Below are 12,767 nucleotides of genomic sequence, written 5' to 3'. Positions count from 1 at the left end.
AATGATCTGGCTGTTTTCTACTCGGCAAATGAAACAAGAGCGGGCTATGATTGTTTGCAAAATAAAAATTCATATTTGTACATCCCCTATTTTACCAGTTAGTAAAATAGCATAAAAAAGAACTCATGAAAGAAGTGACTCTGTAACATCTTCCCCTCTTCTTCCTCTAACCTCTCCCCAACCCCTCACTCCCCAGCTAATGTTAACTGTCTTTTTTATCAGTGAATTATTTAGCTACTCGCTCTGTTTTCCCTTTGCCCATTTGTTAAATGATTAAAAAGTGTTGCGGACTCTCAGGTCGGGCTATTTGTATTTCAATTCTTAAGATACTTTCTGTAAGATTACCAGTATCCAGAATTACTTTTATATAAAAGTCTCTCTTATATAAACTTCTTTCATTTCCTTTCTCTGTATCCCAGAATTCTGGTCAATTTGAGTGTAGTGATGTTGTTTCATTGTTTATTTTTCTAATGTCTTCTGCCTTCAGTATTTAATTCATTACCATAATAATTGTATGATGAAGGAGAAAGCAGAGGTTAATAAATTTTGTATTTTAAAGATTATTGTTGAGACGGTGGTTTTCAACACTTAGTCATCTAGTATTTTAAATGTTATTAACTTATACAGTCATGTAGTGTTTCGACTTATAATCCTTTCAAATTATTTAAGAATTACATTTAGTTTGGTGTATTACTTAAGTCTAATATTATAATAAAAGATCTGTTAATGGTTTTATTAATATAAGTATGTGTTTTTATATCATATCCCATCCAAAGTAGACATAGGTAAGAATTAAATGTACTGGGGAAAATCATGATTCAGTTGATTTTTAATGAATCTCAGAAGTGTTTTATGATCTTGAATGCAGTATTATTTCTATGCATAATCTGTAACATGAAGTATTTTCAATTTCTGACTACTCATATAAGATGTTACATTTCCTTTTAGGCAAACACAATTCTCCCTCATTCTCACAGCCATCATTTGCACTGCTTGCCAACTCTAATGAATATGGCTGCATCCTTTGATATACCCAAGGAAAAGAGACTGTAAGTATCAGCTGTAGCAAAACTTACAGTCAGTATATATAATATATGCTTAGTTACCTTCTCTTTGTTTTAAAGAAGCAGTATTGGATAGGTTATGCTTGGAAATTCTTTTAAAGAAGTATTACAGATAAGAGGAAAAATTACTTACTCTCAAAATATTTAATAATTTGTATTTTAGGCTACAAAGTATTAGTGTAGTAAAATCACATTTTTCTAGTGTGTGATTACTTTCTAGCACGTTGCTGAAAATGTTTTGGTTGAGAGTTTTTTTGGACTATTTTGTGTTTTAAGTAACAGCTGACCCTCTTTTTTATGTCTAAATTATTTTGAATTAAACTGGCAATGTATTCTGTGGTTAAAATATCATGTGGTTAAATATGTGTGATTAAAAATGTTGAAATTTCATAATCTATACTATAGGTATACTGTATACCTATAATATAGGTATAGTGGTAAGCTGAACTCTTAATTCTGAAGGAGATGTTGCATATATAGAATTTTAAATAAATGCATGGCAATACAGCTGTAGTTCTTCTAGAATTCTAGTGCTACTAATAAATTGTAATATATTAAGAGTAAAGATGGGAGGGCTCAGTTGGATAATACTAGTGGGTATTTCTTTTAAATTTGGCGAAGATTATATCTGGACCAGAGTTACAGGGATGCCTGTCTTGTCCTGTTTCTCTCTCTTTCACTGTTAAGATCACCAAAAAAAAAAAAAAAAAAAAAAGAAAGAAAAGAAACTACATGAGGTTCACTTCAGTTTTTTCAGTTATTTTCTTTTTATTAAGATTTACTGTGTTTAAAAGGCTGAGTGACAACAGAAAAAGAAACATTTTCCATTTGCCATTTCACTCTCCAAGTGGCCACAGCCAAGCCAAAGCCAGGAGCCTATAACTCCATCCAGGTTTCCCACATGGGTGGCAGGAGGCCCAAGCACTTGGGCCATCTTCTGCTGCCTTCCCAGGCACACTAGCAGGAAGTTAGATCTGAAGTGTTGCAGCCAGGATTTGAACCAATACTCCGATAGGAGATGGTGATGTAAGAACAAGTTGTGGCTTAACCTGCTTGCTGCAACCCTGGACCCCACTTCATTTTTTTTTCCTGATAATGTTAGTGATATGGAGTTCACAAGCCATTCAGAGCTATATACATGGGTTTTTGTTACCAGCTATAATACAATCTTCAAAAATTTAATTAGCTTTGTTAATACAAAAATATGCATATATGCCTCACTATAAATGAATATTTTAATGCAGCTGAAAATACTGACAGACTTAAGTTGTGTTATAAACTGAGGATGTTAGGGACCGTCTCGTTTCTGACTCTAGGTTTATATCAGTAATGATAGCTTTCAGTTTTGTATTGGTAATTTCATGATGCAAAATGTGTTTTTCAAGAGCCTGGTAGAACTAAACTCTGGGTCAGACCACAAATTTCAGAGTTCATAAGGTAATCGGGTTTTTCTCCAAAGTTCCAGTAATGGAATGTTTTCTATTTATCTCAGTAAACTTTCTGTACTAATACTTGCCTATTTGAGCACATCCCATGTTTTAAAAGTACTATTTACCTGAAGCTTTGAAGTCGAGACCTGATAGCTACCAGATTCTTGAAAACTGCACCTTTATATACCACAAACAAGGAATTAAATATAATTTTTTAAAAGATATCATTTATAGTTTCACATCAACGTAGAAAATAGAAACCAATCAATATCGGAATCATCGATTTATCCATATGGGAGAACAGAGAAATACATTTCAGTTCATACCATAAAGAAAAGTCAGTTCCAGGTAGATTAAGGATTTTTATGTGAAAAGCAAAGCTTTACACCTTTTATAATAAAATATAGGATACTAGATTTCTTTTTTTTTTTTTTTTTTTTGACAGGAGGCAGAGTGGATAGTGAGAGACAGACAGAGAGAAAGGTCTTCCTTTGCCGCTGGTTCACCCTCCAATGGCCACCGCGGCTGGCGTACTGCGGCCAGCGCACCGCGCTGATCCGAAACCAGGAGCCAGGTGCTTATCCTGGTCTCCCATGGGGGTGCAGGGCCCAAGCACTTGGGCCATCCTCTACTGTACTCCCGGGCCACAGCAGAGAGCTGGCCTGGAAGAGGAGCAACCGGGACAGAATCCGGCACCCCGACCAGAACTAGAACCCGGTGTGCTGGCGGCGCAAGGTAGAGGATTAGCCTAGTGAGCCGCGGCACCGGCCAGGATACTAGATTTCTAACCTTATGGAAGGAGTTCTTAAAAATCATTTGTGTACCCAAATGTGACTTAATACTTTGCTTTTTTAGTAGTAACCTTTGACCTTGAATTTATTTAGCATTTAGTAATTTACCAGTGTGATATCTTTAAAATTATGCTACAGTATTGATATTTTTTCTCATTAGGCGAGCCAGTGCAGCGTTGAACTGTTTAAAACGCTTCCATGAAATGAAGAAACGAGGACCTAAGCCTTATAGCCTTCATTTAGATCACATTATTCAGAAAGCAATTGCAACACACCAGAAACGGGATCAGTATCTTCGAGTTCAGAAAGATATATTTGTTCTTAAGGTACTGACATGAAATCACAGATTTTTTTTTTACTGTTATTATTTGAGAGACAGAGAAAGAGCAAGTGAGAGTACTCCTCTTCCACCTGCTGATTAATCCCCTCGATGTCCACAACAGCCAAAAGCAATAGCCAAGAACTCAATCTGCTTTGAGTGGAAAGGATCCAATTACTTAAGCTGTCACCACTGTGTCTTAAGGTGCGAATTGGCAGGAAACGAATTAGGAGCTGGAGCTGGGAGTCATACCCAGGCATCTGAAGACGGAATGTGGGCTTCTTAATTGCTAGACTAAGCGCCCATTTTCCAATATCATGAATTTCAACTTAAAAACATCATTTCCCAATTCTTACCTATTGGATTTTTATGTACTTGTACCTTTTTTTTTTTTTTTTTAATTTATTCATTTGAGAGACAGAGTTACAGAGAAGGAGAGCGAGATCTTCCATCCACTGGTTCACTCCCCAAATGACTACTGCAGCCATCCAAAGCCAGAAGCCAGGATCTTCTTCTGGGTCTCCCATGTGGATGCAAGGGCCCAAGCACTTGGGCCAAATTACACTGCTTTCCCAGGCCATTAGCAGAGAGCCGGCTCAGAAGTGGAGTAGCTGGGGATCTACCCGATGCCCATGTTGGATGCTGTTGCCTCAGGCAGAGGCTTAACGCCACAGTGCCAGCCCCCTGTTTGTATTTATTAAGTTTACGGTTTTATTCATGCCTATGGATTTTCAGATGACTTCCAGGTTTTACAGTGACTAGGTATCTTATAACTGGGTTTTTACAACTTCATTTATAGTTAAAAACCCTTTGATCTATCCTTAAATGAAAAGTCTGTTTTTGTTTTTAAAATTTGAACTTAGTTTTCTAATATATGAGCAGTTTGCCTTAATTTTGTTTGTTACTTCCTGATACTAGGATACAGAAGAAGCTCTTCTAACAAACCTTAGAGACAGCCAGGTCCTTCAGCATAAAGAGAATCTTGAATGGAACTGGAATCTTATAGGGACCATTCTTAAGGTATAACAAAATACTTCTTGGTGATTGCTTCATGATCTTTATTTCATTATTATAATTTTTATAATTATATGTTTTAGAATTGATAAACAGATACAAAACTTTTTGTTTTTCTAGTGGCCAAATGTAAATCTAAGAAACTATAAAGATGAACAGTTACACAGGTATGTAATAGCTATTCCACATTCAAATTTAAAGGACTTAGAATTTTATATTATGCTTAGTGTCTGCTAAAAGTTAAAATTGATATTAAAGACATAAACATACATTTTAGTAATTAGTTTTTATGCATACATTTTTATATGTAGTTTTTTTTTTTTTTTAAACATTTATTTGAGAAGCAGAGTTAACAGAAAGAGAGGTCTTGAATCCACTAGTTCAGTCCCCAAATGGCCACAACGGCCAGAGCTTTTCCAATCCGAAGTCAGGAGGCAGGAGGAGCTTCTTCTGGGTCTCCCACGTGGGTGCAGGGGTCCAAGTATGTGGGCCAGCTCCTCCTGCTTTCCCCAGGCCATTAGCAGGGAGCTGGATTGGAAGAGGAGCAGCCAGGACACAGACCAGCACCTATATGGGATGTACTACTATGGCCCATGTAGTCCTATTTTATAACCAAAACATATCAGCTAATTTTTTCCCCAGTTATTTACATTCTGCTTTTAGTTTTGGAACAGATGGAGTAGTTGAGATGAAAGTTTCTCACACTGGAGTACTATCAACTGTGCAGTAATTTTAGCCCAAACATACTTGTATGAGGATTATATAATAACTTAAAATTTCAATATACAGCTTCTACTTCTACTCATATCTGACTGTGGAAAGTTAATCCATTGCTCTTTTTGTTTTTACTCCCCTGAATCATACCTTCTATAAAACATGCTAATATTCATAACATAAAAATACTTCAAGCTACTGCATTGTTCTCTAGTACACCCATGCAATTTTACTCCTTGTGAGTTTAGAATGACCATCAGTACTGATTTTGTTGGATAAGAGGACCTTACTTTATGTTTAAGAAGTCCATGTCATTGACATTGATTGATTGTATTAATCTACTGAGTATATATAACTTCACATCTACATTAAATGTTTAGAAAATATACACACCGTATATTATTCTGGTATAAAGAAGCATAATACTAACTTTTCAAACAAAGATATCTTAGTCAACTTTGTTTTCCCAGCTCCTTGATCTGCCACCTCTACTGTATTGGCTGTTATGCATGAAAATGAACAAAATAAAATGAAACCTTACAGCACAGTATTGAAAGACATAATTTGAAATGTCATAAGTTATGTCTATAAATTAAATTTCCTAAATTTTACCTGCTGTTTTTATGCTTAGCCTTTTGCCTAACTGACAACAAACTCATAGTGTGGTAACTTAAAATTACCTAATATAAGATTATTCTTTAGAACTGTGGGACAAAATTCTTCACAGGCTACGGTAGAAGAAAATTTATGTCCAGGTGGCTTCCTCAAATTTACGCAACCTTGAATTCTAGCTATGTTATATCTGTGGTTTTCTTGCTAGCATCTTTCTTTTCTATACTTTCCAAGAATCTCATAATAAAATTCATATTCTACAAAGAATTTGTATGCAATGAAGATTGTGTATGTGTGCATGAGAAACATAACAAGTGAGTCTCTTGCCATTTACTCCAGTGGTTCAGACCTGAAATATTCAAAGCCTTATTACTATAGCATCAGATTCAGTTAAGATTCTAAAATAATTGGTTTCTTACTTTGTTGCAATTTTATTCTGCTCTTAGGTTTGTACGAAGACTGCTTTATTTTTACAAGCCCAGCAGTAAGTTGTACGCCAACCTGGATTTGGATTTTGCCAAGTCCAAACAGCTCACAGTTGTGGGTTGTCAGTTTACAGAATTTCTTCTTGAGTCCGAAGAGGTAAGCACTATGAATATTTTCAGAAAAAGTGTTTTTATTCACTCTGTTTTCCTTCTGTTTCCACTCTTTGGTTTTATTTCTGAATATACATAAGCTATATTTAGAAATGTAAGAAATGAGCCTGGACTTAGATTTGAATTATGACTTAGTCACTAACTAGTTATGAGATTGAGCAAGTTATTAACCCTCTAGAAAGATCTGGTTGACTCTTCAGTAATATGGAGAATAATACCACCTTGTACAGTGTTGTGTTGAATGGAATTAAAAAGGACTCAGTGATTGATAGCTATTATTAGTCACTTCACTATTAAATTTTTTGTACTTGGTTAAAGTTGATTGTTCTAATTATGAAAAGTTTTTCCAACAGTATTAAAATGTATTTGCTTTTAGGATGGGCAAGGATACTTAGAAGATCTAGTAAAGGATATTGTTCAGTGGCTCAATGCCTCTTCTGGAATGAAGCCTGAAAGAAGTCTTCAAAATAATGGTTTACTAACTACTCTTAGTCAACACTACTTTTTATTTATTGGGACACTTTCTTGCCACCCTCATGGAGTCAAAATGCTGGAAAAATGCAGTGTATTTCAATGGTAAGCACCCCTAGATTCTGTTGCAGTGTATACTTCAACTTTATTTTTAATGTAGTCTGCGTACATATGTTTGTCAAATTGTATTTTTGAGAAGAAGTTAAACTAGAGTTATCTGGATGCCTTGCTGTTCCTTTTTATGTGATATTTGTAATTGGTTTATTTTAGAAATGCTTGTTTAGGTTGGAATTTTAAAATATTTGAATTGATTTCATCTACAAACTACCCCCTCTCCAAAAATGGAATTATGTGAAATGATGATATGTTAATTAATATGATAGTGGTAAACGTTTTATACCTTAAATATATGTATGTCTATATCAGGTCTTGATGTACACCTTGTATAGTTGCAGTTTTTATCAGTTATACTTCATCAGTACTAGAAAAAATATTTGTTGAATTCATAGTCAATACGTAAGTTCTAGTAATCTTCATTGTTTTCTTTCTTTCTTTCTTTCTTTTTTTTTTTTTTTTTGGGTCAGTCTCCTTAACCTTTGCTCCTTGAAAAACCAGGATCACTTGCTAAAACTGACTGTTTCTAGCTTGGATTATAGCAGAGATGGATTGGCTAGAGTTATCCTTTCCAAAATCCTCACTGCAGCTACGGATGTGAGTATATTAACAGGCAGTAAAACATGTTTTTATAGACAGTTAATGTAATACTTTAAAATTTTAAGTTAAGTGAATTATAAATTCTAAAAATCTAGAATGGAAATTGAATTCACTTTAAAATTTTATTTTCTTTAAGGAATTCTATATAGTACCCATATTTCTTTATCAGGAAAAAGAAAGTACTAGATAAAATGAACTAGCCCTAAAAAAAAAATGCTCTTATCTGGGGCTTGACTATAATTCTAGTCCTTCTGCCATTGCAAGTAGGAGAACCTTCCCCAACCAAAACCCAGTGGGCTATCCATGGTGAAGTTTTGTTTTGTCTGATATTTTCATTTATCTCTACAGGCTTGCAGGCTGTATGCAACAAAACATTTAAGGGTATTACTGAGAGCTAATGTTGAATTCTTCAATAATTGGGGGATTGAGTTGTTAGTAACTCAGCTACATGATAAAAACAAAACGATTTCTTCTGAAGCTCTGGATATCTTAGATGAAGCATGTGAAGACAAGGTGAAGATTCTTTTATTGCAAATATATATGTGGTGAAATACTTAGACTTGAACTTTAATTATTCTATTTAACTGACAACTAAATGAAGTCTAATTTATATATGTATTCTGTAAATAATGAATTTACTGTTTTTGTATAATTGCTAATTTGCCTAATAATCATCTTTTTCAGGCCAATCTTCATGCTCTTATTCAGATGAAACCAGCGTTATCCCACCTTGGAGACAAGGGTTTGCTGCTTCTCCTTAGGTAAGCTTTAAGTTAAATTTTCTTTAACATATTTCTGAATGTATTTTCTGTTATGTTCACTGTGGCAGTATATGTTAAAGCTCAATTATACTTTACCTGACATTTTCCTTATTGTTACTGACTTTGTGTATTTTTGCAAAAATTAGGACAATTTTTTTGTAATTGAAGTTACAATAAATTATAGCTGACCTATTTTTAGGAATAAGATAATTCTAACGACTTTTAGCTCCTTAAACATAATTTTTGTTCAATACATTTTAACTCCTTAAACATTTTTTTACACTCAATGTTAAACTATTGCTTGTTTTCGTTTACAGATTTCTCTCCATTCCAAAAGGATTTTCCTATCTGAATGAAAGGGGTTATGTAGCAAAACAGTTGGAAAAGTGGCACAAGGTAACTTCTGACTGAGTAAGGTTCAAATTGTATGGTTTTTTTTCTTGGAAAATACATTTGAAAAATTTAGAGGATAAATTTTTATACCATTAATGTTTTGAAATTAGTAAGAAGTAGTTCCACATTTGTAGGAAGTCAAGCCTGAAAATGTGTGGGATTACTTAGTGGTGTTTTATCAGTTTTAAATTAGTTATTTCTTTTATAGTTAACTATTGACTTTGTGTAGAATTTGTTTTTTATAATCTGTTACAATTTATCAACCCTGTTTGACAACATTTCTTTTATTTTTGGATCTCTTATTAGCCTACAACTTTGGGTGAACCCTTTTAAGGCAAAACTAAAATAATTTCGCTCAATGAAAGATTGAAAACTTTTTTATCTAAGCAAATATAATTGCTTAATGAAACTATTTTTTGGTACTGCTGTACATAAATTTAAGGAGAAACTTTTCGCTTTTGTAAGTAAGAAGAATACCTAGTAGCTGGAAAGTTTGTAACACTCCCTAGCTCTTCTTTAGCTAATTATCACCGAGGCTTCGTTATTTTGTTTGGAACGTGGGAAATGTCAAAACATTTTGGAAACCTATGATGAAAATGATCTATAACCGTGTAAATGATTTTTAGATTTTCTGTCATTTCAGATCATTTATCATTTGGTTTCTGTCCCTTATTTAAGTACTTATATGGTCTATATTGAACCATATTTTCCAAGAGATTCTCATTTATTAAGTGTACTAAAATTTGGAAGCATCCCATTTCAGGCATGAAGTTTTGCGATAATGATGACTTTGAGAACTGAAACAAGATACAATTATACTTCTTAAATAGAAGATATTTAAATTACTGTAATAAAATTACTTTCATAAAATTACTACCTTATTGGACAAATTATAATATCAGGAACTTGCTTGGCAAATTTGATGCAATGCTGTGAAATAGTTCAAAATAGAAATGCTATAGTAAGGGCTGGTGCTGTGGCATAGTAGGCAAAGCCACAGCCTGCAGTGGTGACATCTGATTTGGCGCTGATTCTTGTCCTAGCTGCTCCTTTTCTAATCCAGCTCTCAGTTTATGGCATGGGAAAGCAGTGGAACATGACCCAAGTGCTTTGGCCCCTTACCCATGGAGGAGACCTGGAAGAAGTTCCTGGCTTCAGATAGGCTCAGCTCCAGCCGTGGCAGCCATTTGGAGAGTGAGCCAGCTGATGGAAAACCTTTCTATCTGTAACTCTGCCTCTCAAATAAAAATAACAATAGTAATTTTAAAAAAGTAAATGCTACAATGAAGGTATAGTTTATTGAAACTTCACAAACTTTTGAAGAAAGTGATATCCTGGGTGCAGTTGGGGCTAGAGTAAGTAGGGAGTGGCAAGGTGAAGCTAGAATGGTCAGTTAGATAATCGCAAGCTTTATAAGCCATATTTTATCACACTAAGGGGTTTCCATTTGATACATAGTTCCATTTGATACATACATTTGTGTTTATCAAAGAACTAGGCTTTAGGAATGTGATAAGTTGCAATGTAGAAGTTTGGTTAACAAAAGGAAAATCTAGGAAAAGTAATACAAGTTTGGAAGCAATTATTTAAGAACCTGAACTTCAGTGGCAATAAGGTTGAATAGGTAGGGACACATTTTCTGGGCATTTCTGAAATAAAATGAACAAAATTTTTATATTGATTGAAAACAATGGAGGAGGGGTCTAACTTGACTCCTACGGTTTCTAACACAGTAAGTATATAATGAATCACCATTAAGATATTATGATTACAAGAAGTGGATTGCTGGGTTCAGGGTAATGAATTTTGAATATGTTATCTGTGAAATGACGAGGTGATAATAAGCCAAGATTATCTGGGAGTATTGATACAGTACAGAAAATGACATTTTGAGGTCTTCAGTAGTAGTAGTAGTAGTTGAAACCTGAAACAAGTGAGACTATCAGAGAAAAATATCAAGAAAACAAACAAAAAAATGAGAGCGAGAAGGCTGAGCATTGTTTCCTAAAGAATACCCTGCTTGGAGTAGGGCATTTGGCTAAGTGGTTAAGTCATCACTTGGAATGCACATCGCATATTGGAGTGTCTGATTTGAGTCCCAGATTCTCAGCTTCCTGTCTAGTTTCTTGCTAATGTACATCCTGGGAGGCAGCAGATGATGACTTAAAGTACTAGGGTCCCTGGCACCCATGTGGGACCCAGCTGCTGTTTCAGGCATTTGGGGAGTGAACCAGCAGATGGAAGATGTCTGTCTCTGTCTCTCAAGTAAAATGAAAGTAAGTAATTTTTTTAAGGCAGAAACAATGTCCTGGTTTAATGAAAGGCAGTGATCACAAAAAAAATTATCAGAATGAGATAACTAAAAGATGATTTAGGAAGGCCGGGCCAATGAAGAAAGTCACGTGGCTTACGACTGGAAAATAGGCTTGTTTGAAAGTTAAGTCATTCATGAATTTTCCTAATGTGATTTCAGTAAAAACTTAGAGATACTGGATTGCAGTTCCTGAGAAATATAAAACTGAAGATGATATAGTTCCCTGTTTTCAAATTAGAGAAAGGAAAGGTAACTTTGTGATCGTTTACCATTGAATTTAGTGCCTTTCACAACAATCCTATGAAATACGTTCTGTTTTTTCTATTTTGCGAAGGAAAATGTTGAGACTGAGCGGAGTAAACTAATGTATCCTAGGTTACAGATCTTGCAAACAGTGGGGCAGAGAAATTAACCCAGTTCTTTCTGGCTCCGTTATCCAGTGCTCTTTCCACTGCATTTTATTTCCTCCCAGTACCTTGTAGCATGCCAAGAAGGGAAGTGTTTGTGTATGAATCTTATTTTTGTTTTGAGGAAGGAGATTTGAACATATTGTGAGCCAAGGGAAAAGACCTAATAAGGCAAGAGAGACTAATGATAGACAAGGGGGAATAGCTGATGCAATGAATTCCTGGCCAAGGAGAGGATAGATTAGTCTGCAGGTATAAAGTCAGCTCTTCTGTGAGAAAGAAAGAAAATTCAATGGAAGACTATGTAAGTCAGCTTGAAGATGGGAGGGAGGAAACCTGTCTGCTTTTCTATCTCAGCTAACTCAGAGTTGGCTTTTAGGATAGCTGTGAATTATTTTTTTAGGTTGGTTACACAATAAAATGAAGTGATTTAGGTATCTTCAGCCACACATGTTGATGCTGGTATGATGATATTGATAGATTATCTAAGACTTACTGCTTTGTCTGGAGTTCAACAAACACTGTTTCTTAGTATTTGCTACCAATTAGAGATGAATTGGTTTCACAAATATTGGTTCAATTAAAATTCTTCCAGTATATAATTATTTTATTCAGATACTTTACATCTGAAATTGGTTTAAGTCACAGGTTGGCAAGCTGTGACCCTTCTCCAATCCAAATGCATCTTTCCACTTGTGTTTTTGTGACTTTCCTAAGCATAGCTTTTGTATCTTTAAACATTTGGGGTAAAAAAAAAAATCAAACAAGAATATTTCGTGATAAGTGAAACTGTATGAGATTTGTATTTCTGTGTTAATAAAGTTTAGTTGAAAAAAAGATATACTGATTTATTTATGATCAACCACAACTCTGTACATAAATCATTTTTAAATGAATTTTTTTTAAAGATTTATTTTATTTATTTGAAAGAGTTACAGAGAGAGGTAGAGACAGAGGGAGAAAGGTCTTGCATCTGCAGGTTCACCCCCCCCCCCCTCCCCGGCCACAATAACCCGAGCTGAGCCTATCCAGAGCCAGGAGCCAGGAGCCAGGAGCCAGGAGCTTCTTCTGGGTCTCCCACGCTCCCACGTGGGTGCAGGGGCCCAAGGACTTGGGCCGTCCTTTGATGCTTTCCCAGGTACATTTAACAGTGGACTGGATCAGAAG

At 35.0% G+C, this 12,767-nt stretch overlaps 1 protein-coding gene across 8 annotated transcripts in view; it reads left to right on the top strand.

Annotated features, from left to right (window-relative positions):
- RICTOR (RPTOR independent companion of MTOR complex 2) overlaps window positions 1-12,767 on the top strand; it is a 150,579-nt gene that overhangs the window by 99,794 nt on the left and 38,018 nt on the right. For all 8 annotated transcript variants that reach the window (XM_062211685.1, XM_062211690.1, XM_062211687.1 and 5 more), the window contains 10 exons: window positions 949-1,049; window positions 3,446-3,611; window positions 4,523-4,624; window positions 4,739-4,785; window positions 6,391-6,526; window positions 6,917-7,116; window positions 7,596-7,722; window positions 8,074-8,238; window positions 8,410-8,486; window positions 8,804-8,882. In XM_062211685.1, the coding sequence (XP_062067669.1) occupies window positions 949-1,049; window positions 3,446-3,611; window positions 4,523-4,624; window positions 4,739-4,785; window positions 6,391-6,526; window positions 6,917-7,116; window positions 7,596-7,722; window positions 8,074-8,238; window positions 8,410-8,486; window positions 8,804-8,882 (1,200 nt within the window). The remainder of the gene's footprint in view (window positions 1-948; window positions 1,050-3,445; window positions 3,612-4,522; window positions 4,625-4,738; window positions 4,786-6,390; window positions 6,527-6,916; window positions 7,117-7,595; window positions 7,723-8,073; window positions 8,239-8,409; window positions 8,487-8,803; window positions 8,883-12,767) is intronic.

Source organism: Lepus europaeus, chromosome 15, assembly GCF_033115175.1.
Source record: "Lepus europaeus isolate LE1 chromosome 15, mLepTim1.pri, whole genome shotgun sequence".
Lineage (NCBI taxonomy): Eukaryota > Metazoa > Chordata > Mammalia > Lagomorpha > Leporidae > Lepus > Lepus europaeus.
The sequence above is the reverse complement of the archived record's forward strand: the minus strand, read 5'-3'. Positions and strand labels throughout refer to the sequence as shown.